Raw genomic sequence first — 27,817 nt, 5'->3', positions numbered from 1 at the left:
ATGGCATGGTTACGTGATAGGGTGTCCTTAGGTAGCTTTCCGGATTTATCAGGAGCCATTAACAAATTAAGCGAAGGCGTCAAAAATATCGAGCACAATTTCGATAATGCTCGTGCCGGTGCTGGTGCTTCAAACGTTGTTGATTGTACGTATACATGATCATCGCATTTTTTACTTATTTCCAAATTGTATCTGTTATCATGTCATTTTGTTTTGTGTCTAGGGTTTATCGTTTGAAAGTGTAGTTGATCACACATTTAAGTGTAGTTGATTACACGTTTAAATATTATATGTCTGTCGAACTTTGAAATGTGCTGATTAAGTGCAGCTGCACACAACATTGAGTTGTAGCTGGTAGTGGTCTGCCACTCTTAGCTAGAGGTCAGGATTTCGACTCCGCTGGGCTGCAACATTGCACTCAATGTTATCCGTGACCTGAAGTATCCACCCAGGTCGCCTTTCGCTTAGTGCGGAGGCATCGGGGAGGGGGTGTTTTACCAGCCATGATTGGTCCGGGTTTCCTCCAGGGCAGTAGCTGTGGGCGGGTTATGCAACTACGGGAGATGAACGCGTGGGTGGTTAAGTGCCCTAGGTGATCACAAACTGATGTCCAAAAAAAAAGTGTAGCTGAACACATCAATTGCCCTAAATTCAAATGCATATTTTCAAGTAATTGCATGAGATGTATAAGTTTGAGAGATGTTGTACCAAAATTATAGATTATATCAGCAGTGGTGATATAGATGCTGATGGTGATGGATTCTGTTTTTTTTTTTTTTTTTTTTTTTTTTTTTTTTTTTTTTAAATTAAGACTGTAATTGTATCTGATTGTGTTCAGCTTCACAAGCATGGTCTCCAGAGTTTATGGCTTTTGTGCCACACAAATTAGAATCTTCTAGAAAGAAATACGCTTCTTCAGAAAAACACGATGATTCTTCGAAAAAACATGATGAATCTTCAAACAATACGAACGAAACAGAAGGAGATGATGCTTTGAATCCTAAAGACCATCAAGATAGTCAGTTGGAAACAAAATTTTCAGTTTGTCAGGAAGCAGAAAATGTGGATACAAATACTGTTATCCGCGATCAGATAGATGAAATTGTAGAAACTAATATTGTAACGTCTAGTGAATCATTTGCAGTTTCTGATGATAAGGTTGAAACAGAAACTGATTCGAATGAAAAACCAGTTGTTGATGGTGCTGATGAATCAGAGTGTTTAGAAAGTGTACAACATAATAGGAGAACCTCGGAAATTGAAGACGAGTCAGAAAAAGTGACTTCACAACCAGAAGCGAATGTATTGCCGAGTTCAGATGATGCACATGATGTAGTTTGTATTGACGAATATAAAAAGGCTAAAGTTGTTGTGAACCTGCAGCTTGATGGTGCGGATTCTAATGTCGAATTGGAGACGTTAAAGGAGGAAATGAAGAAGATGGAAACTGCACTACTTCGAGCTGCTAGACAAGCTCAGGTATTTATTTTGATGACATTATATGATAATAAAATTGATATATAATATATATTCATCTAATGATTGTTGACCAGTTATTTGTTGTGAAACTGTAGTCTTTTTTCGTATTCATCAAGGTTGAAAAAGGCGTGAGACGGGGTTGAGACGGTCGGGACCTTAAAGGGTCGAGACGGACGTTGACTAACATTGGTTTTTAAATATATAAATATAAAATATATATACACATATTTTAAAGCCAAAAAGATTTTGTTGACTAGTTTATACCTATAATCGTTATCGTTATTACCGCCAATATAACAAAGGAAAATAACAATGAACTACGTTAATTTTGATTGATTTGACCGACTTTTGGCCGACTTTAATCGAATTTTCGACTTTTAACTGGCGTTGACCCGACTTTTGACCATTGACCGACTTATTAGACGCCGAGACGGAGTCGGGACTGTGGGCGCTGTTTGCAACTATGGTATTCATAGTTGTTAAAATGTTCAGTTGTCCTCAATTATAGTAGTTATCTGTTATAGGCAAAAGCAGATGAAATCTCAAAGCTGATGAATGAGAATGAGCAGCTGAAGTCGATAATCGTTGATCAGAAGAAAACGAAGGAGGCTGAAATCGTGTCTGTAAGAGAAGAGGGTCATCAAAGGGTATCGAATCTCGAAAGAAAGGTAAACGATTTGCACTTTTTTAAATCTTGTTTATATTTATTAGGATACTGTAGAAATGGAAGAAAGATTTATATTTTATATTTATTATCTATACTTTATAAAAACAACAGGTTTATGCTCTCACAAAAGAAAGAGATACACTACGCAGAGAGCAAAATAAGAGAAGTGATGCTGCAGCTCTGTTAAAAGAAAAAGATGATATAATTACTCAAGTTATGGCAGAAGGTAATTAATTAATGAACCAATTAATTAGGTGCTTAAGCTTTATTATTTTGTTGTGACTTTTACTATAAATCTTGCTATATAGTTTTATCGTTCTTTGTAGCTCATGTTCTCTATGTATAGTATGTACAATGGCGGAGAAATTATTTATGTTTCATTCATATAGGCGAAAAGCTTTCGAAGAAACAAGCTGTTCAAGAATCTACTATTAGGAAACTACGAGCACAGGTACGCAATACAATGTATTTTTCTTCATTTTTAGAACTGTTCGTTGCACGTGTTCTTATTATTAATATTCTACTTCTTATTTATGCGTGTCTTAGACTAGAGAGTTTGAAGAAGGCAAGAAAGGATTGATAAGCAAGTTGCAGGTATTTTTTTTGACAAAAATATCTACTTAAAATCATTAAGGGTACGTTTGTTTGCCTTTTATTAAATAGTTCCACACTGAATGCTTGCTGAATCGTTCATACCGGGCGTTTGTTTCTGACATCTGAATGATAAATGATGCTGAAACATTCAACAATCTGTATAAACATAATTACATTTTCTTAATAATCACAAAATTTTCTTAATGAACATAATTACATTTTTGAGTGACTTTTAGAATGAAGAGAACAAAGTGGAGAATTTAAAGAAGGAAAAAGAAGCCAAAGAAAAGTTGATGCAGGAAGAAATAGAGAAGAACAAGGCTGAAATTGCAGCACAAAAGGAACGTTATATGGACGCATTGACTGCAGCCAAGGATGCTAAAGCACTAGCCGAAGCACGAGCAAACGATGAAGCTAGAAATGAGCTAGAGAGTAGACTAAAGGAGGCTCAAGAACGAGAAGCTATGTTAGTTCAGACTCTGAATGAATTAAGGCAAACTCTGATCAGGAAGGAACATCAGGTTTCGATTTGGAACATGTGACTTAAATATTTCACTTTGTAAATTTGTATATATTGATTGATGTATGTCATTGGTGCAGGCAGCTTCTAGAGAAGATATGCTACGGAAGGACATTGATGACCTTCAAAAGCGATATCAAGTATGTTTTGTAGTTTTGATATTATGAATGGTATAGGTGGAAAATTAGGTGGGTCGGGTAATGGGTAATGGGCGTGGGTCAAAATGGGTCTTTGGTATGGGTTGAAACTGGAACTGGCCGACTAAAAACATCTTTGTCAAAAATTGTTAGTGTGTCAAGTGTATTACAAACTATCATATTTATTTCAATATTGATTTATTTTTATTGGTAAAATGATGATTTAGTTGCTTATATGTATATTAAGTACATATCTAAGCTAATTTTTATATTTAGTTATGATCATAACCTGAGTGAACTCATCATAGTGTTGAACAATTAAACCCCGTTACGGACCCAAGCCCTAGAATGCTAAGAAACCCTAACGGACCTAAGCCCACAATCGAACTTGGGCCAACCTAATCTACATGCTAATAAGTCCGCCATGGTCCGAATGGCGAAATCTCGAAAGTTCGGACTACGCTTAATACTAAAGAAAAAATATATAAATAACTGCTTGTTTTTTTCTTTAATTTGTTGCACCAAACTGACTGATATTTGCTTATGTAGTTTGCGTAATGCTTGACTGCATCTTCCTTTTCTGTAACATTTTTTTTGTGCGTCTTTGCTTAAGGAGTGAGCAAGACTTGAGCAAACAACTTTTGTTGATGATAATATATAGAGCATTAAGTAGACATTGTGTGCCATGTTCTTTATTATTGTGGGCTTGGGTCAACCTAATCTATATGCTAATATATGGAGCATTAAGTAAACATTGTGTACCATGTTTTTCTGGGGATCGTTTGTCCTCTATGATATTCTTACTTATTTTTTTCTACATAACTTATATCACATTGGTCCTCAGGCAAGTGAGCATAGATGTGAAGAGCTGGTCATGCAAGTTCCTGAATCTACGAGGCCTCTTTTGAGACAGATCGAGGCTATGCAGGTTTTCGTTTGACTAAAACATTGTTCCTTTAGCTTTATGGTTCATTGATTTTTGTACTGATCTTTTATATAACAGGAAACAACTGCTAAAAAGGCAGAAGCTTGGGCTACAGTTGAGAGATCTTTAAACATACGTCTTCAGGTCGCATAAATAATTAATATTTATATTTCAAGGTTAGTTATTTATCTATGTTAAAGAACTTTTTAATAGCTCATCAAATTGCAGGATGCAGAGGCCAAAGTTGCAGCTGCAGCGGAAAAAGACCGTTCTGTTAATAAACGCTTATCAAAAACATTATCCCGGATTAATGTTCTCGAAGCCCAGGTGCTCTTGTAGTTTGTTACTTTTTAAAGTGGAAATATAAACTCATGTACTTATAAACGAGTCGAGTTGTGTCAGATTCTACACATAAAAGTGTATATGGAAATGGGTCAAACAGGTCAATCTCAAAAGTCTTCAAAATGTAAAAGTAAAAGTGAAAAAACCTTCTAAATCCTAATATTAACAAATTAAATTTTTATTGTAAGAGTATTAGTGTAACTATAATTAATTCATGCAATAATTGGTAGCTTACGGTTGTAATTTGTGTCAGATATCAAGTTCGAGATCTGAGATAACACAACTAACTAAATCTCTCGAAAACGAAAGGCGGATAGCATCAGAACGTCAACAGGAGTACCTGGCTCTAAAAGAAGAAGCTGATACTCATAAAGATCATGCGAATCAGCTCAAAGAAGAAATAACAGAACTTAAACGAAAACATAAAGGAGAGTTGCAAGAATTATTAGTACAACGCGAACTTCTCCAGCAGGTATTGTTCGTTTTTAAACCATATATCATGCAACTGTTTGTAAGTCTTAGTTTATAAGTACTTAAAGTTGCATAAATTATGTTTGTAATGATTATAGGACATGGAACGCAAAAGATCTGCCCATTTGGAACTAGAAAGAACAACCAGTCTCCAAGTTCCGACTGTTCCTGGACAAAATTCCTTTGGTCAACCAAAGTCTCCCTTCGAGAACGGTGAGATTAGATCATATAATTTAATCATGATTTTTCTCTCCAAATTCGCATTTGTATTTAATTGGATTATGTGTATGTAAAAGTATTCAAATGTATTTATCAAACTTTATAATGAGCTTCTATTATATGTAACAAACATCAAATTATTCGTTGTTGTATGTATCCGACTATTTAAGAGTTGTACGTGACTTCGGTTTTGATAATGTGGCAGTTGACCTTTTTTTTTTTACAGGATTGACTTGTAGACTCTCAAGTGCTCGCAGTTTAAGTAGTATGGAGGAGAGTTTCTTTTTGCAGGCGTCTATAGACTCGTCTCATACGTTTTCTGAAACAAGTCCCCGGGAGACTACCAGAAGCTCGTTATATTCGAAGAACATGATCCCGCATGCTTTTCAAGCTGCTTTACGTCAAAAGGAGGGTGAACTTGCGTCTTATATGTCTAGATTGGTATGACTTTCTTTCAAACTGAATAACTGTCATCAACTGATCAGCAGCTTTTTGTTCCTCTCATCTATAGGAGGGTTGGCTAATAATTCAAAGCTGGTTCAGGTCATAATGAAATTCCTTTTGTTGTGGGTCGAAATGGGCGGGGCGACCTGAAACAAGTTTTTTGTCCAAGTTCTTTCCTTTTGATAATTAGTGTATCATTTATGATTATGAAGCATGTAACGTTTCAATAATAATCCATTAATTTTTTGTAGAATCTATATAGTCATATAAAACTCTAAAATATATAAAACTCTAAAATGATGATGTCATCATTAAGCTAATTATCCTTGAATTTTTATAATGATGATGTCATAATTTTATATTAATTTAATTAAAAAAATAATACAAAATCTTTTATAAAAGAAAATACTAATATCTCCTAAATTATAAAATCTTCTACTAAACACTCAAATTTTAAAGCATATTTGTACAACTTTTATATAATAATTGTATTTTAATTTTCTAAAAAATTTAAAAGGCATTTATTATTATTAATAATTATTGTTATTATTAAAAATATAAATACTCAACTTTGAGCGGACTTTATTATTATTATTTACTTTGAATATAATAATTATAATTATAATTATTATATTATTAATATTCAAATATGGATTCTTTTTACGAAACTAATTACGTTACATATGTATGCGAAAATACATGTCTCTATATATTTGTAAAAACAACGACAAGTTTCTTAGTTAAACGGGTCATTAAAATAAATGACTTTAGCATTTACATTCACTTAATACCTAAAACATGTCATTAAATTGTTTCGTTTAAACAAACCCGTGATTTCACGGGTCATTTCACTAGTTATTGGGGAAAAGTGGAGTGTCTCAGTTTGACCTGTTTCTTTTTAAGTTTTTTTTGTACCTGCTTGACCCGTTAATGAAATCATAACCCAAATTGACCCATATATTAGTAAATGAGTCGAAGTTAGGTTCTCAATCCTTATCTTTGGGTCTAACTCCAAGTTTTTTCGTTTTGTAAATTGTTTTAGGCATCCATGGAATCGATTCGCGACTCTCTATCCGAGGAGTTGGTTAAAATGACTGAGGAGGTATGTAAATCATTACCCAGTTTGACCCATATATGGTGATTTTTATTTTTATTTTTTTGGTATCTAACAGTTTACCTACTATTGTTGCAGTGTGAAAAACTACGGACAGAAGTTGCTCTTCTGCCTAGCATCAAGGCAGAGCTAGAAGCACTAAAAGTCAGGCACTCTGCTGCACTAGAGTTGATGGGTGAACGAGATGAGCAGGTAATACTACGAGTCAAAACGGGTCGCTTCCGAGTACGGGTCGACCCATGTATGTGTTGATCTGTAACATCCCAACCCGTATTAAAACCGGCCCATAAAAATTTTTCCTTTTAATACGCGTTAAATAATACTTTAGGTCCCGTTACACATATTCCAAAACGTATTTGTTATCAAAGTAAGTTCATCGAACTTAAAACATACATTAATGATTTAAACTCCTTAATACAATGGTTCATTAATTAAATCGTAAACCGGTTATAATCATTATGACCCGACTAGTTACGTTTACACAAAACCGAGCATGGTGATTTGGGACTACGCTACCCAAATCCTAATCGAGTCCAAAAGCAAGATCTTCTAAAGCAACCTAGTCGAGATCTCTAATTCCCAAGCTTACCCGAGCCGCCAAGCATGCGAACCTATAAAATATCAACAACGAGAGGGTAAGCTAACGCTTAGTGAGTGAGAATATACTACATACATATATATGCATAAAATGGACACGCCACAAAATAGCAAATACCGCATACCGGAGCATCCAAACATAAAGGCAAGCTAGTCTAAGCATACCGTAAGATCACTAAGCAATGAGCTAAAGATACATCAACAAAATATAAGTTTGCCAACAACGATGTGAACAATGCCAATAAGCTACACCCGGAGGGTTAGCTACAACACGACAATACAACATTATATGTATACAATATATATGTATATATATGTATATATCTCTCGAATAACATAATTTGCTTACGCTTACAACACAATAACCATGGTTAACCAATCGTACAAGGGAACGATACTCGTAAGAGACCGTCGGAGTTCGTAACATCCATTAGCGTTACTTAAACACCGCGTAATCACTAATCCCCCGGGTGATGTCTTAAACACCGCGACTAATTCACCCCCATGACAATGTGGCGTCTTAAACACCGCGACGAATCCACACGTCAATCAAAATAATGAGTGGTGTCTTGAACACCGCGACAATTCCACTCCCATGACAATGTGGTGTCTTAACCACCGCGACAATACCACATGCCAATCAAACAATGAGTAGTGTCTTAAACACCGCGACACTACTACTCGTTACTTAGAATGTGGTGTCTTGAACACCGCGACAATACCACATTCATACTACACAAATAAATACATTATATACGTACACGCATAATTATTCCACTCACAATATTAACCCTTCGCCATTGGGGTTATATAATCCACATCACACGCCCATGTGATAGAGTACACGCAAGGTGTGCACCTCGTCAAAGATGGTCAACTAAAACGCACAACCGTGCCAATTGGACCTACACACAAGTCCATCAATCCACCTATATGTAAAGTGAGCTCTATAACCGAGAACCACTTCACCCGACCCGCACCCATCCTACACATACATATGCATATAGGATATTAACACTCACCTTAAGCCTTGATGAATGCAACCAAGTAATCCGCAACTCGTCAATGGAAAGTACCTATTCCATTATCACAAATTCAACAACACACTTAGATTGGATTTACAAACCAACCCAATTTGACACTTAGTGCAAATTCGACCCAAATGTAATTCCAAGTACAAACCGCGCCCAAACTAACCAATAATTACTAACACGGGTGAAAATGGTCCTAATATGCCAAGTAAACCCAAACACAAGTGTTAAACACATGTCTCACCCATTTTGACACCAAAACCCTAATTTTGACCCATTAAGTCAAAATCTCACCGTTTACAAGTCTTGACACCAAAACACATTTAACTCGGTTTAATACTTCAACTTAATCCATTTTAAGTTTATAAACCTTAATAAATCAACAATCGGGTCAAAATCATCACCAAACCCTAATTTTGGCTCTAGTCAAAATTAGTCAACTCCAAGAACCCTAAATGTCCCCAAAACCTCAATAATCACTAATACTAGTGATTATACACCATTTACAAGTCTTACAAGCATGAACTTGCACACCAAACCCAAAACCCGACATTAACAACAATAAACCCGAATCTTGGTGTTAACCTTCAATTAACAACTAAATGGGTTTCACCTATGAATCATACAATCAAAAGCCCTAAACTTGAATGATGAACACGAAAATGAATTTCGGAGTTAGAGCTTACCACTAGTATCACCGTGTAGCTAAGAACGAGGAGAACACACTTGTCAACTACGCCAAGGATCAACTCCCGATCCTTCCTTTCCAAAAATCCTTTTGAAATCAAATGGGTGTTTGAGTTTGAGAGGAAAAATGAAAAGACAAGGGAAATTAAAATGAGAAATGAAATGAATGGATGAGGTTAAATCCTCAAATCTGGCTCAAACGCGAAAAGACCAAATTGCCCTTGAACTTCATTTAAATTTACAAGAATCTGGTGCCAGTTCGCACCATTCGCCGCGCCGCGGCCTAATTCGTCGCGCCGCGACGATTGCCTCGAAATGGTGACTTTGTTAACAAGCTTTCTGATCTGGATTTATTCAAAACGCCGCGCCGCGGCTCCCTTTGTCGCGCCGCGACACCCAACGTGGCCTGGCACATTTTCTCGCATACAAGACTTTAACACCCAAACATGTATCGAACCCTTCATACGCCTGTCGTACATACACAATACACCTATAAATCATGTACGGGGAAAAACGGGGTGTTACAACTCTCCCCCACTTAGACTCGATCACGTCCTCGTGATCCTTGTCATTTAACCAAACGGACCACACTTCACGGTCCTCAAACATAAGTCCAAACCGACTTTCCTAAGCAATTCTTCCCACTGAATTTCCTTTAACAACTAAATCGTCACCCGCGATTTATCAAATCCACAATCTGAGCACTAAAACCATGCTCATTCCCTAACATCGGGAAAACTCAACCAATCTCGTACAGAGATATCAACCCCTTAGCGTACCCTTACCGAGTACAACGCTAAAAGCAACCAAGTCTCAACCTAAGGTCAACAATCCGAAACGATGAAGACCGAACCAACGAATCCTGACGGATAACACCAATCACTAAACATCCCCTGTAGTGCGCAATACGATCAATACGCAACTACCGTAACATCATAATCAAAAGGCTAAAACCGATAGCGCCCAAAACGACTATGAAAATGCCAAATCCAAAGGTGTACAAAATCGACTATCGTCACATCCGTAACAACACGTGAGCGAAACACGGCTATCGCATCACTAATCATACCACATGGTCCTCGCGACCCCACCATCGGCGTATAAAAACACCCGATCGATCACACAACACGGTCCTTACGACCCCACCATTGGTGTATAAAACAACCAACAGATCAACATCACGGTCCTTACGACCCCACCATCGGTGTATAAAACAACCGACAGATCACACAACACGAAGGCTGGCCGAAAACACACGCGCCTTAGTGAATCCGAACTACACGCGATTCACTACCATGATGAAGTCAGCGAACCCGAATATCATGCTTCACCAATCAATAATCCCATGATGAAGTCAGCGGACCCCGAAGGTCATGCTTCACCAATCTCAACACCGGATGAAGTCAGCGGACTCCGAAAGTCATGCTTCACCAATATAACACCTCGCTCATGATGAAGTCAGCGGACCCCGAAGGTCATGCTCCACCAATCGCATACTCCCATGATGAAGTCAGCGGACCCTAAAGGTCATGCTTCATCAATCACCAATACCATGATGAAGTCAGCGGACCCGAAAGTCATGCTTCATCAATCAACGCCCTTTTGGCCTCGAACGACGAGTAGCGTAACATCGCGCTCTGCTACGCCATAGTGAATCCTAACGGATACCACTAACCATTCACATACACGAGCAAGAACCACCTATATCAAACATAGGCACAAAACAATTATTCTCTAGAAGAGAATCCGACACACACCTCCCTTAACCGAAGGATTTCACCTTGCTCGCCAAACACGTCCATTATCTCTCAATCGAGATTTACCACATTACCACCTCGGTGATAATTCAAATCCAAACCATAAGTACAATTTATCCGAAATTGTAATCTACCACAAATCGACCAAAATCAGGTCTCGACAACATTTTCCGGATCTACCAAAAGCATCATCCGAAATCTCACACTAAAACTTCCTCGTGCGGGAGTGTAACTCCCCCATTTGGAACTACGTCCCATATCCACAACTCGTACAACCATACAATGCTACCTAAGGTAGACTTTACAAAGATTGGGCTCACACGACCCGTCACCATATCTTGCTCCAGCCTTGAGCACACAAAGGATTTCAATCAATCCTTAAACACTTCGAGCAAAAAGTGTACCACGATTACACAAACCATACCTTCGCAATCATCCAATTGCTTTAGTTTGTCAAATTCCACCTAGTCACTCATGTACCTAAGGATTTCACTTCGGTACCCTAAGTACAATGTAACCGCAACATAATCGGAGTCGAACACCATGCTAGTAGGTATAAAAGAGGCACCTAATGTCGCGTCATAAAGACTCCATTACCAACATACATCGAGATTCAAAACACTCGATCTCAAGGGTTTCAGCCCACCCGTCGAACCTCACGGTTCATCGACCTCAACACCAAAGCGAACACGCGCTTAACAACCGAACACCAACCCATTTCCATGGCTTGGTAGAAACATTTTACAAATATCAAGGAATGCTTGGTTACACCAAGTCTTACGCCCTTCGCCCGTCAATCAAAACGTCGTCATAGGGTACTTCCATTAGGAACGTCACCCATATCAATAACATGCACAACACAATGCATTTAATAAACTCAACTTCAAACGGCACTTAATAAATAATCAAAAGACATGTTTATTAAAACGAAACGTACCTTAACGTCTCCTTGCCGCCCCCGTCCCCGCTAACTTGGGACATTCCGACTTACGATGTCCTTCTTCTTGGCAATTGAAGCACACCATGCCATCGCCTTTTGGTACCGAACATTCCCACGACTTGTGACCCCTTATGCCACAATTGTAACATCTAGACGCACTAGAATCCAATATACCCGTCCGTGTACCACCCGTGCTCACACTCGGACCCTTAGTCCTCTTACTCGGAGCACCATGCGAAACAACCCTTCTCTCGCTCAAAGGTTCACCCTTCTTTGATCGTGAATACGACTCGAAACCTCTAGCCAAGGCGAATAATTCCGCAAACGATTTCGCGTGACCCCGGCTAATCTTATTCTTCAAGTCATCATTCAAGGTTCGATAGAAATCCTCCATCAACAACCGATCATTCCCTAAATACTCCGGGCAAAAACGAGTCTTCGCCATAAAGGTCGTCTTGAGAGTATTCAAATCCATAGATCCCTGTTGCAAGTTTCGCAACTCATCACGCAATTCCGACAAGTCGGCCGAAGTCCGGAACTCCTCGAAGAATTCCTTCTTAAAATCGTCCCACGATAATGCCATAAACGGCTCACCACCGACAAGATCAATCTTACCATCCAACCAATCCTTCGCCCTACCCCGCAATAAACTAGTAGCGAGTCTTGTCTTTTTCTCGGGAGGGCATTTAATAGTACGAAAACACCCTTCAACATCCGAGATCCAAGTTGTGCTTACTAAAGGATCCGGTTTCCCGTCATACATCGGAGGTTTAGTCCTCATGAAGCTCTTAAGACAATGCTCCATTTCTCCACCATTTCGAAATTCGGAATACTTCCTATCCATTTCTTCTCGAAACGGACTCATTTGCTCCGCAACGGCGGCCGCAACTCTAGCGTTAAACTCAGCGTCGTTCGTCTCGATCCCATTTCCCGTCGCCATTCTAAGGAATGCAAAGCGGTTAGACCACGAACGTGTAAATCACACGCACAACACCGCCCCATCTTGCTAAACATTTGTCGTACATCACTTGCTAGACACGATTTGCACCCGTAATAAGGTTTGCAAGTCCTTATTACGCATACACGCTGTATCGGCTCGTTAGTACAACAACCGTCTCGCTCGATGATATATGCAAACACAAACAAAATTCTACGCGATATAAACACACGCTAGAATTATTATCACATCACAATAGCATATTAATAATATTCGCATTACTAATATAAACGTTAGTCAACCTATAAACAAGGCACTAGTATTCCGACCCGTACTCCTACAAGTCCCGCAACAAATTAAGCACACACAAAAGTCTAAGTCTAGGCACCTATCTCAAGTCACCTAAATCCCTTAGACCAGGCTCTGATACCACTTGTAACATCTCAACCCGTATTAAAACCGGCCCATAAAAATTTTTCCTTTTAATACGCGTTAAATAATACTTTAGGTCCCGTTACACATATTCCAAAACGTATTTGTTATCAAAGTAAGTTCATCGAACTTAAAACATACATTAATGATTTAAACTCCTTAATACAATGGTTCATTAATTAAATCGTAAACCGGTTATAATCATTATGACCCGACTAGTTACGTTTACACAAAACCGAGCATGGTGATTTGGGACTACGCTACCCAAATCCTAATCGAGTCCAAAAGCAAGATCTTCTAAAGTAACCTAGTCGAGATCTCTAATTCCCAAGCTTACCCGAGCCGCCAAGCATGCGAACCTATAAAATATCAACAACGAGAGGGTAAGCTAACGCTTAGTGAGTGAGAATATACTACATACATATATATGCATAAAATGGACACGCCACAAAATAGCAAATACCGCATACCGGAGCATCCAAACATAAAGGCAAGCTAGTCTAAGCATACCGTAAGATCACTAAGCAATGAGCTAAAGATACATCAACAAAATATAAGTTTGCCAACAACGATGTGAACAATGCCAATAAGCTACACCCGGAGGGTTAGCTACAACACGACAATACAACATTATATGTATACAATATATATGTATATATATGTATATATCTCTCGAATAACATAATTTGCTTACGCTTACAACACAATAACCATGGTTAACCAATCGTACAAGGGAACGATACTCGTAAGAGACCGTCGGAGTTCGTAACATCCATTAGCGTTACTTAAACACCGCGTAATCACTAATCCCCCGGGTGATGTCTTAAACACCGCGACTAATTCACCTCCATGACAATGTGGCGTCTTAAACACCGCGACGAATCCACACGTCAATCAAAATAATGAGTGGTGTCTTGAACACCGCGACAATTCCACTCCCATGACAATGTGGTGTCTTAACCACCGCGACAATACCACATGCCAATCAAACAATGAGTAGTGTCTTAAACACCGCGACACTACTACTCGTTACTTAGAATGTGGTGTCTTGAACACCGCGACAATACCACATTCATACTACACAAATAAATACATTATATACGTACACGCATAATTATTCCACTCACAATATTAACCCTTCGCCATTGGGGTTATATAATCCACATCACACGCCCATGTGATAGAGTACACGCAAGGTGTGCACCTCGTCAAAGATGGTCAACTAAAACGCACAACCGTGCCAATTGGACCTACACACAAGTCCATCAATCCACCTATATGTGAAGTAAGCTCTATAACCGAGAACCACTTCACCCGACCCGCACCCATCCTACACATACATATGCATATAGGATATTAACACTCACCTTAAGCCTTGATGAATGCAACCAAGTAATCCGCAACTCGTCAATGGAAAGTACCTATTCCATTATCACAAATTCAACAACACACTTAGATTGGATTTACAAACCAACCCAATTTGACACTTAGTGCAAATTCGACCCAAATGTAATTCCAAGTACAAACCGCGCCCAAACTAACCAATAATTACTAACACGGGTGAAAATGGTCCTAATATGCCAAGTAAACCCAAACACAAGTGTTAAACACATGTCTCACCCATTTTGACACCAAAACCCTAATTTTGACCCATTAAGTCAAAATCTCACCGTTTACAAATCTTGACACCAAAACACATTTAACTCGGTTTAATACTTCAACTTAATCCATTTTAAGTTTATAAACTGTAATGACCCAGAATTTTCCGACCAAATTATACTTATGAGATTAATATTTACATAAATTAAACCATACCAACATGATAAGAAATCTAAATTGTTGATACTTGTGTTTTTGAAAAGAGTTTTACACAACGTTTGACCGTCCAATATGACCGATGATATCACGAACTATATAACATATGATAATTATACGTTTGTGTATATATATGTATTTATATATATTTAACATGATCTAAGGATGGTTTAACATCTCATTGTGTACTAATGACAATGAGTTATAAGTATATTTTGAAACTACTAACTTAAGTTTTCAAAACGATAACTATACGTAACATTCTTTGATATATATACTTATAATCTATAATGCTTATACATGTATCGTATATATAATGTATTTAATCACTTTTTAAGGACTTAAATACATAAAACAATATAAGTATATTCACAAAAGATAGCTATATTTGAATTCTCGTTCCGTTTCCTCAAGATTTCTATACGTATATCTAGGGTATATGTACCTGTATCATACCCAGCTTCTATACGTATTTACTATTGGTATATACACATCAAATCAACATCCTAATCAACATTATTACTGCCCTAGATATGAGGTAACTAGAATTTGTCAAGTAGTATGAATTATTAGTAAGAAAACAAAATTAGGAATCCTTTTCTTTCTTTATAAACTAAAAACGTTTTTATAAATGAACACCATTTCTTCACTCCATTTTCTCATACCTACACCCTCATTTCTCTCTCAAAATACTCCTAACTTCATACTTGATCATCTCCAAGCATTTTCCCCATCATTTAGCTTCAATTACAAGCCTTAAACACCATAAGAAAACTTTTTCAAGAACATATCAAAATAACCACCCATTTGAAGAAGTTTACTTCCAACCTTTTGATCTAACTCCACCACTCTTTGATTCCAAGATTATTTCTTATCTTTTGCAGTAACTTTGTCCAAGTAACTTGAGGTAATAACCTTGTTCATAATCTTATTCAATTCATATTCATATAGCTATCTTATTTTGTGGTATAAAATTTTAACAACAAGAACATAGTTTGAATGATTTCAAACTTGTTCGCAAACTAAATAGATCCTTCTAACTTGACTTTTAAAACACTTCAAGACCTGTAATATATCATAATGATATGCTAACCTAACAAGATATAACTTGGTTTTACAAAGAACATCTTAAAAACTGAATCTACGTCGTCGGAGTGCAACCGGGGGCTGTTTTGGGTTGGAGAATTAAAAATCATCTTGAACTTTGAATTGGAAGTTCATGTTCTGGAAAAATGATATTTATTATGAATATGTTAACACATAAAAATTTCATGGTTTAACTCAAAGTGTAAGTATTTTTAGAAAAATGATCATTAAATGTTGTTTTTATGATGGAAAATGATCACTTTCATAAGTTTCACCAAAGTTTGACCTATAACCTATGATTTTGAATACAAACTAAGGTATTTTCAGTTCATATTCTTAAAATTTGACTCGATCCAAGGAAGTGGCAAGTTGAACCAACAAAAACGGAGTTGTAATGAAGAAACTACGACTAAAACAAGATTGGGTATCCGAAGCTAGTTTAGCTACGAAAATATTTGGAGAAAAAGTAAATTAATCATATCTTTTCTAATTAATATGATATTTTATATATAATTACTTATGATTTGATTTTATATATTTCAGGACCACCCGTAAACAACACGAGAAGATTAATCATAAGACCTCATGATTGTACGCAACACGTCATTTGACAACACGGTACTTTATGTACGCAACACGTCATTTGACAACATGGTACCATGGGTCGAGATTAATTCTGATCAATACGAATATGATGGGGTCTTTATTTATTTTATTTAAGCAACTAATTGTGGACCACTAACATCGGACTGCTAACTACGGACTAAGAAAATATTAAAAGTATTAAAAGTATATATATATGTAACGATTACTTAAAAAGAAAATATGTTGATATATTATATATGGTTAGGTTCGTGATATCTATCGGAGACCAAGTCGAATTAAATACCTTCAAGGCAAAAGTGAGTTTCATTTGCTCCCTTTTTAATTGCTTTTGCAATATATATTTTTGGGCTGAGAATACATGCGCTGCTTTTATACATGTTTACAAAATAGACACAAGTACTTAAAAATATATTCTACGTTGAGTTGTACCACTGGCATATTTCCCTGTAGCTTGGTAACTACTATTTACATGGGTATTGTAAACGCGAATCCTGTTGATAGATCTATCGGGCCTGACAACCCCAACCGGACTGGACGACCAGTATTCAACGGTTGCACAGTACTTCGTTTTGGTGACTACACTTGGTACGGTATAGTGAGATTTCATAATAAAGGGAATATGCGACGTTGATTAAATGTTAAGTATGGTTACCAAGTGCTCAACCACTTAGAATGCTTTACATACACTTGCGAGTGTATTATGTTTATGATTAAGAAATCTTGTGGTCTATTAACATATTGAAATGATTGTTATGATAAACCTATGAACTCACCAACCTTTTGGTTGACACTTTTAAAGCATTTTTATTCTCAGGTACGAATTAAGTCTTCCACTGTGCATTTGCTCAATATAAGGACATTACTTGGAGCCGATCATCGCAATGGGACCAAATGTTGATGACTTCGTCTAGGTGGATTAGGACGGGTCCTTTCAGTTGGTATCAGAGCGGTGGTCGTAGCGAACCAGGTCTTGCATTAGTGTGTCTAACTAGTAGTTGTTAGGATGCATTAATGAGTCTGGACTTCGACCGTGTCTACATGTCAAAAGTTTTGCTTATCATTTCTAGTCGGAAATCATCTGCTTATCATCCTTAGGAAATTACCTGCTTATCATTCATAAGTCTAGACACGTTTTACTGCATTTACTGCATTGATAGTGTATAGACGAATTCTTATCTTAGCATATCTGTTATTGCGAACTTTGACTGATATCTTTTCAAAGATTCTCTGTAATTTACGAGATTTTGGTATTATATGTACATATGTAAATTATGTATTGAAGAGTACCAAATCTAACTCCTATAATCTATTCCATACCAAAAATTCATTTTCCCCATTATACAAGATGGATTCCGCATCTAGTTCGAATTCTTCAGATTCCGACAGTTATGCCGATATGGATTTCCATTCGGGCTCCGAAAGCAGCGTCACCGGAATGGATCAACCAATTTCTCATCATCTATTCTGGATGAATTGGGGATGGGTTCGTAATATACTAAATCACTGGAGACAAGAAGAAGGTGATCCATTCCATCCACCAAATTGCCCTCTTGGCAATGAACCTGAAGCACTTACCGGCGAATCTATTCGAAACACCATTTTCTCTCTCATTTCTAGAGTATCTCGTCACGATTATATACTATCCCATATTACAAATCTTGTTCATTCGCTCGCTCCAACCACCAATCATCCCGGTGTACTAGCAGAAGTTAACGAACTTCGCGCTCTCGTGACGGCTTTGGAGAACATGGTGCGAAGGTTGCAAACACCAGCAGCAGCACCAGCAGCATAATCAGCACCACCATCAATAACATCAACAATACCATCATCACCACTAACAAACAACATCCGCATCACACATCTCGACATCATAATCTGTCCCACAAACATCAACATCATACGCACCAAAGATACCAAGGAGTACCAATAATAATGAACGATGAAGTATTGATCCATAACTTCATTGATATTCTGCGAAGAATATGTGGTTTCAAAAAGTTTTAGAGATTTCTTATTCTAGCTCAAACCGAAAAGCAAATGAGATTAATATCATATTAACTCATTAAATTCATGATTTCATCTGAAGAAAATATATATGTATATATGTTTTCATAAAGATTGTACTTAAAAGTTCTTTTGTACAAAATATTAATGGTGAAATTTTTTTTTTAACGGGTAGGTAATACCCGAGGAATAATTAGATTTCATCTTAATAAGTTACATTGTACATTCGTCGAAGCTGATTCAATAGTCATTTACTATCCTACTTACAACTACCGATATACGTATCTGTTCACCGCAGAATAATCATTTTCATTCAATTTCATATTTGGATTTTGACTTCCCAGAATCCAACAAGTGGCATATGAAGAAAACATATGACAAAATAAAATCTGTTAGAAACAAACAAATTAACTACGAAAAATTTTGTTAAGAATCTACGCTAACTGTTCCAGCTAACTGTTCCTAGCTAACTGATTACATTTTATTTATCGCAGTTTATTTATCGCAATTTAATTATCCCACTTTTATTTATCGTCATTTAATTTCTGTAATTATTTTACGCACTTTAAATATCGGGACACGTATACAATGTTTTGACATATCATATCGACGCATCTATATATATTATTTGGAATCACTATAGACACTCTATATGCAGTAATGATCGAGTTCTCTATACAGGGTTGAGGTTGATTCTACAATAATATATATAGTTTGAGTTGTGATCGAGTCTGAGAGGTATACGGGTCACGACACGTATTAATTAATTCGTATATTATATATTAAACTATATATGAATTATTGGACTGTTACTGTGGACTATCAACTGTGGACTAATGACATTGGACAATTAAAATGAATTAAAATATTAATTATAACATATGAAACTAAACATTTCTTCAAGATTGCCACTTGATTTCATCTTAAACCTCATTGTATCTCGACGATTACAATCAGCGTTCAAATCTATCATGATTCTTAAAAACACCTCAATCGAGAGGATAAACCAACCACACTTCATCTACGAAAGAAAAGATTGATGCATATAGTTATGCACCTGAAAAACCCTCAGAAACTGAGTAAACGTTTGACACGTATCTGTTCTAGTTCCTTTGACATTGTTATTACCGAAGATCGTTTTGCAATCCCTTTCCAAAGTAGCTAATTTTGTCACAGCTCCAGCAAGTCAACTCCGACTTTTCATCCGAAACAACTTTATTATAACCGCGATATATATGCGTACTCTTTATTGTTACTGGGGAACCTTTTATATTCCACAATATTACCATCAGCGATTAATCATTCTAAAAACACAATTCTCCTAAAACTACCTCGGTTTGATAACCGATGACCCAGATCAGTTAACTTTGAAAATGCTGACGAAGCAGCATGTTGTAGATGATCTTAATGGCCAAAAGTTTGATGATAAAGAAAGGAGTGTTAGGAATGCTCGATAGAAAATTTAGTACCGAAAAGCGGATTATGTGAAACTATGAAGAAAGCTGTGGACAAATCACAAAGAATAAGTTTTCCTTCAAAGAATCCAAATGATTCTGTGCCTGCTGAAATCGTTAGCAAACATCTTATTTCTCATTCTAAACCTTCACAGACAAATCTTCTTCGTCATCCATTGATATTAGAAATTCTAAGATATTCTCGTATGTTCTATTATAAATATCCTCCATATTTCTAGCGATATTTTCACAACTATTCTTATCTGAGATCATTTATCTCTCCGTAATATCTGCAACATAAAAGAAACTGTGTTAGTTTCTAAATTCTGAAACCTTCGAGTTTAAAATATGAATGTTTTGAAGTAGTGTTGGGAACTGAAGCATGGATTAGTATAATATAATGACACTTGATCAACGTCATTATATTACAGTAAGTCATGCTGAGTTTCTAATGAAGCATGATGATTCACAGTACCGTCATCATGTGCCATTTACACGACTCTTACATTCTATCTAATCTCTAAACATATCAAGAGAATATTTTTCTGGATGACTCGGTCTTCTCCAGGGTATTCTGGTAATTTAACAAATCAAAATCGTTCTATTACCATTTTCTTCTTAGAGCATTAGCTATGAACATTCTGAATTTCATATCTACGAATTTCGGACCATTACTCGCTTGACTCGAAGTCGGGAAGAGAAAACGAAAGCATGAAGCTCCGAAAAATAATGAAGAATATAAACTTCGATAATAACCCCGAAATTACAAACCGTGTGTATCGATGTAGATAGCCATATAGAGACACGGGAGAATTAGAAACACTATAAACACAAGAGTATATTAGAAGTAAATAGATTCTTCTGGTGGTAGATGAAAAAGAAGAATGACAGATATAAAAGTTAGGAGTATATCAAGAATCAGGACTGGATGGAGCATATTGATGAATGCTTTAAAGTAAGAATCAAGGGAGAAAGAATAGAAGGTGTGAGTCGTGCAAAAATAAGGAAATGAAGGGGTGAATTTATAGTGAAATATCCGATAGAGCAATCGAAACAGATTATTGCATATAATCAAAGAAGATCCTGATTTCCTTAATCACCAAAGAACCAAATCTTATTACGTAAGATTCTCTTTAAATCCCTTAAATCCCGGAAATCAATCATAACTACGTCATCGGTTAAGACGAATATATTTTACTCATCTCACTCTTTTACGACAGTCTCACTTATATTCTTCGCATAATCGAATCGTTTTATCTACATTACTCAATAATGATAAAACTCCATTATCACCTTATATTTGTCATGAAAACCTTCTTATTGTTATCCATAACAACCTCTATCAAATTTCGGGGACGAAATTTCTTTAACGGGTAGGTACTGTAATGACCCAGAATTTTCCGACCAAATTATACTTATGAGATTAATATTTACATAAATTAAACCATACCAACATGATAAGAAATCTAAATTGTTGAGACTTGTGTTTTTGAAAAGAGTTTTACACAACGTTTGACCGTCCAATATGACCGATGATATCACGAACTATATAACATATGATAATTATACGTTTGTGTATATATATGTATTTATATATATTTAACATGATCTAAGGATGGTTTAACATCTCATTGTGTACTAATGACAATGAGTTATAAGTATATTTTGAAACTACTAACTTAAGTTTTCAAAACGATAACTATACGTAACATTCTTTGATATATATACTTATAATCTATAATGCTTATACATGTATCGTATATATAATGTATTTAATCACTTTTTAAGGACTTAAATACATAAAACAATATAAGTATATTCACAAAAGATAGCTATATTTGAATTCTCGTTCCGTTTCCTCAAGATTTCTATACGTATATCTAGGGTATATGTACCTGTATCATACCCAGCTTCTATACGTATTTACTATTGGTATATACACATCAAATCAACATCATAATCAACATTATTACTGCCCTAGATATGAGGTAACTAGAATTTGTCAAGTAGTATGAATTATTAGTAAGAAAACAAAATTAGGAATCCTTTTCTTTCTTTATAAACTAAAAACGTTTTTATAAATGAACACCATTTCTTCACTCCATTTTCTCATACCTACACCCTCATTTCTCTCTCAAAATACTCCTAACTTCATACTTGATCATCTCCAAGCATTTTCCCCATCATTTAGCTTCAATTACAAGCCTTAAACACCATAAGAAAACTTTTTCAAGAACATATCAAAATAACCACCCATTTGAAGAAGTTTACTTCCAACCTTTTGATCTAACTCCACCACTCTTTGATTCCAAGATTATTTCTTATCTTTTGCAGTAACTTTGTCCAAGTAACTTGAGGTAATAACCTTGTTCATAATCTTATTCAATTCATATTCATATAGCTATCTTATTTTGTGGTATAAAATTTTAACAACAAGAACATAGTTTGAATGATTTCAAACTTGTTCGCAAACTAAATAGATCCTTCTAACTTGACTTTTAAAACACTTCAAGACCTGTAATATATCATAATGATATGCTAACCTAACAAGATATAACTTGGTTTTACAAAGAACATCTTAAAAACTGAATCTACGTCGTCGGAGTGCAACCGGGGGCTGTTTTGGGTTGGAGAATTAAAAATCATCTTGAACTTTGAATTGGAAGTTCATGTTCTGGAAAAATGATATTTATTATGAATATGTTAACACATAAAAATTTCATGGTTTAACTCAAAGTGTAAGTATTTTTAGAAAAATGATCATTAAATGTTGTTTTTATGATGGAAAATGATCACTTTCATAAGTTTCACCAAAGTTTGACCTATAACCTATGATTTCGAATACAAACTAAGGTATTTTCAGTTCATATTCTTAAAATTTGACTCGATCCAAGGAAGTGGCAAGTTGAACCAACAAAAACGGAGTTGTAATGAAGAAACTACGACTAAAACAAGATTGGGTATCCGAAGCTAGTTTAGCTACGAAAATATTTGGAGAAAAAGTAAATTAATCATATCTTTTCTAATTAATATGATATTTTATATATAATTACTTATGATTTGATTTTATATATTTCAGGACCACCCGTAAACAACACGAGAAGATTAATCATAAGACCTCATGATTGTACGCAACACGTCATTTGACAACACGGTACTTTATGTACGCAACAAGTCATTTGACAACATGGTACCATGGGTCGAGATTAATTCTGATCAATACGAATATGATGGGGTCTTTATTTATTTTATTTAAGCAACTAATTGTGGACCACTAACATCGGACTGCTAACTACGGACTAAGAAAATATTAAAAGTATTAAAAGTATATATATATGTAACGATTACTTAAAAAGAAAATATGTTGATATATTATATATGGTTAGGTTCGTGATATCTATCGGAGACCAAGTCGAATTAAATACCTTCAAGGCAAAAGTGAGTTTCATTTGCTCCCTTTTTAATTGCTTTTGCAATATATATTTTTGGGCTGAGAATACATGCGCTGCTTTTATACATGTTTACAAAATAGACACAAGTACTTAAAAATATATTCTACGTTGAGTTGTACCACTGGCATATTTCCCTGTAGCTTGGTAACTACTATTTACATGGGTATTGTAAACGCGAATCCTGTTGATAGATCTATCGGGCCTGACAACCCCAACCGGACTGGACGACCAGTATTCAACGGTTGCACAGTACTTCGTTTTGGTGACTACACTTGGTACGGTATAGTGAGATTTCATAATAAAGGGAATATGCGACGTTGATTAAATGTTAAGTATGGTTACCAAGTGCTCAACCACTTAGAATGCTTTACATACACTTGCGAGTGTATTATGTTTATGATTAAGAAATCTTGTGGTCTATTAACATATTGAAATGATTGTTATGATAAACCTATGAACTCACCAACCTTTTGGTTGACACTTTTAAAGCATTTTTATTCTCAGGTACGAATTAAGTCTTCCACTGTGCATTTGCTCAATATAAGGACATTACTTGGAGCCGATCATCGCAATGGGACCAAATGTTGATGACTTCGTCTAGGTGGATTAGGACGGGTCCTTTCATTAACCTTAATAAATCAACAATCGGGTCAAAATCATCACCAAACCCTAATTTTGGCTCTAGTCAAAATTAGTCAACTCCAAGAACCCTAAATGTCCCCAAAACCTCAATAATCACTAATACTAGTGATTATACACCATTTACAAGTCTTACAAGCATGAACTTGCACACCAAACCCAAAACCCGACATTAACAACAATAAACCCGAATCTTGGTGTTAACCTTCAATTAACAACTAAATGGGTTTCACCTATGAATCATACAATCAAAAGCCCTAAACTTGAATGATGAACACGAAAATGAATTTCGGAGTTAGAGCTTACCACTAGTATCACCGTGTAGCTAAGAACGAGGAGAACACACTTGTCAACTACGCCAAGGATCAACTCCCGATCCTTCCTTTCCAAAAATCCTTTTGAAATCAAATGGGTGTTTGAGTTTGAGAGGAAAAATGAAAAGAAAAGGGAAATTAAAATGAGAAATGAAATGAATGGATGAGGTTAAATCCTCAAATCTGGCTCAAACGCGAAAAGACCAAATTGCCCTTGAACTTCATTTAAATTTACAAGAATCTGGTGCCAGTTCGCACCATTCGCCGCGCCGCGGCCTAATTCGTCACGCCGCGACGATTGCCTCGAACTGGTGACTTTGTTAACAAGCTTTCTGATCTGGATTTATTCGAAACGCCGCGCCGCGGCTCCCTTTGTCGCGCCGCGACACCCAACGTGGCCTGGCACATTTTCTCGCATACAAGACTTTAACACCCAAACATGTATCGAACCCTTCATACGCCTGTCGTACATACACAATACACCTATAAATCATGTACGGGGAAAAACGGGGTGTTACATCATCATTAAGCACTTTTTTGTCATTTTTCATATTTTGTTTCATATTACTCCGTATGTAACAACCCAAACCAACCCTCGACCAAACCACGCGAAAATACAAAATAAAAAAAAATTCTGTGCAGCATACCCGCGCGGCGCGCCAGGTAGGGGCGCGGCGCGCCAAAGTGGGCTGTCCGGAAAGTTTTTAAATGCGAAAAAGATTGACTAGTTCCCGACACTTTTAGACGAAACGCTTTTTACCATACATCCAAATATGTAAAACTAACCTGTTCCAAACATAAAATCAATATTTTACAAGCGGGGCCCACACGACCCAAATTACAAGTTTAGTACAAGTTAAGAGTTTCGACCACCAAAAAGTTTAAGTTTCAAACAACGCAATGAGCATGGTGTTTGGGATTAAACTACCCAAATATCGGTCAAACTCCAAGAGCTACTAAAGCCAAAAGCGTCCCCTAGCATCAAGCGGGATCTCTAGTCCAAAACGATGCCCTTACCCTTGTCCAAAACCGAACCTATAAAATGGTAAACAACGAGAGGGTAAACAAAGCTTAGTGAATGCAATAATTATACGAATACATATATAATTATACCTACTTGCATACACTTACACAACCGCAAACATGCTAGCAAACAACATTAGCTTATCGTCGCAATAACAAGCTATAATTCACCAATACCCCCAAGCTAGCATAACAACCGCATATAAGTATAACTCGAATAATATAATATGCTTACAACACAAATAACCATGGTTAACCAATAGTACAAGGGAACGACGCTCGCGAAAACGCCATCGGTGTTCACAACATCCGTTAGGGCACTTAACACCTCGCACCACTAACCCCTAGGGTGGCACCTTAACACCTTGGCACATCACCCCGAGTGGCATCTTAACACCTCGATGCATCACTCATTAATTTACGGAGTGGTGTCTTAACACCTCGACACTACACTCCTAGGTGGCATCTTAACACCTCGATGCTACACCCGAGTGGCATCTTAACACCTCGATGCTACACCCGAGTGGCATCTTAACACCTCGATGCTACACTCTTCACGCGAAACATGGTGTCTTAGCACCTCGACACTACACATTTCACGCTACAACAAATAGATACATTATATACATACGCATATAATTATTCCACTCACCTCAAAGTCTTGTGAAAAGATACCCGAGCTTGCAAGACCTCAAAGTAACGTACCTATCATATTATACACATCAATCGCAAACTCAAGTCGGTTAACCAAACCCTTTCACCATTCTAAGCCATTTTGACCCAAGGTGCAATTTCAACCCATTTGCACCCTTAACCCTAATTTGGGTCAACACACACTAAAACCCTAATCATTCGTCAAGATGGGTTTAAAACACACTTAGGTCACAAGGCTAACTCGTTTTCATACTTGCTAGGCCACTTAGGTCATTAAAGACTCATTTGACCCATTTCAAAGTCAACACACCCATTTGGGTCATCCATACCCAATAACACCCATTTACATATTATAAAAGTGTTCTAGCCACCAACTAACCAAATTTAAGACTCAAAAGTCCAATTAACACATTCAAACCCTAGGTTAGTCATCAATGAGTCTTCATAACCCATAATCACCCAAAATCCCCAAAATACTAACAAAATGGGTCTTTGGTTCATCACTAGCCCAAAACCTAACCCTTAAAGCAATTAAAGTAAGAAATTGGGTTTTATAACTTACCAACACAATCACCACGTAGCTATCGACTAGATGAACGACTTTAAAACTTGCACCAAGACCCGATTCAACCTCTTTCACCCTTTAATGGAGCTTTCTCTCTCAAGGGTTGCACTCTCTCTCTAGAGTTTAATTGGAGAAGATAAGGTTGTTGGGAATGGAGTGAATGAAGCTCCAAAACTGATCCAAGGCATTAAATTCGAGCTCCAATGTGTTTTGACCAAAATGCCCTCAAAATATCTATTTTAAAAGAAGAGGAGAATCTGTCGCAGACAGATGGCGCGGCGCGCCACCAGACCGCGCGGCGCGCGACACCTCAAGTTCAGCTTCTTTCTTGCTTTTAAATATATACAACCAAAACCCCACAACTTGAATAACTTATACACACATATGTACAATAAAATATTCGGGTCTTACACCGTAATATATAAAATTGTGTTAATAATGATTGCAAATACAATATTTGACATTAATTGTCTAAATCTTTTAATAAAATGACTTAGAAAGTTGTATGAATGCCTGACCGACCCATTTGTCCCTACTGTTATGATCAGTTTGAACAATTTTACATGAAACACAACCAATTCAACAAATTCCTTAAATGGGCCAAACTTGCTACCACTACCAATAAAGCGTTGTGATTTTAACTATTAATTAGTACAAAGAAAATGAAAACAAGTTTTGTATTGTGTAGCTTGAAGAACTTAGTGCTGATATAGTGGACTTGAAGGAAGTGTACAGAGAACAAGTAAACATGCTTGTAAATAAGGTATTATATATCCTACAAAAGCAGATATGAAACTGTAAATAAGTATAATTAATCATAAATAAATTTACTAAACAAAATGCAATCTGATATAATGGCTTAAGTGTACATCCTTGCAGATCCAAAAGGGTTCCTTGAATAATGTTGACTAG

General features: G+C 36.5%; 1 protein-coding gene across 1 annotated transcript; it reads left to right on the top strand.

Moving 5' to 3' along the window:
• Positions 1-27,817, top strand: LOC139867789 (golgin candidate 5-like). Its single transcript, XM_071856141.1, has 18 exons — positions 1-145; positions 839-1,479; positions 2,004-2,147; positions 2,258-2,372; positions 2,536-2,597; positions 2,693-2,740; positions 2,977-3,261; positions 3,341-3,400; positions 4,242-4,325; positions 4,401-4,466; positions 4,551-4,649; positions 4,918-5,136; positions 5,234-5,348; positions 5,581-5,795; positions 6,841-6,900; positions 6,991-7,104; positions 27,594-27,668; positions 27,785-27,817. Exons 1-18 carry the CDS (start codon positions 1-3, stop codon positions 27,815-27,817), a joined length of 2,580 nt encoding a protein of 859 aa, XP_071712242.1.

Source organism: Rutidosis leptorrhynchoides, chromosome 9 (assembly GCF_046630445.1).
Source record: "Rutidosis leptorrhynchoides isolate AG116_Rl617_1_P2 chromosome 9, CSIRO_AGI_Rlap_v1, whole genome shotgun sequence".
Classification (NCBI taxonomy): domain Eukaryota; kingdom Viridiplantae; phylum Streptophyta; class Magnoliopsida; order Asterales; family Asteraceae; genus Rutidosis; species Rutidosis leptorrhynchoides.
Note: the sequence above shows the minus strand (reverse complement) of the source record. Positions and strands in the feature narration are given on the sequence as shown.

Coding starts and splice junctions, on each gene's coding strand:
- LOC139867789 (XM_071856141.1), top strand. CDS start 1: ATGGCATGGTTACGTGATAGGGTGTCCTTAGGTAGCTTTCCGGATTTA. Junction 2,373..2,535: donor TACTCAAGTTATGGCAGAAG/GTAATTAATTAA, acceptor TCATTCATATAG/GCGAAAAGCTTTCGAAGAAA. Junction 27,669..27,784: donor TAAACATGCTTGTAAATAAG/GTATTATATATC, acceptor ACATCCTTGCAG/ATCCAAAAGGGTTCCTTGAA.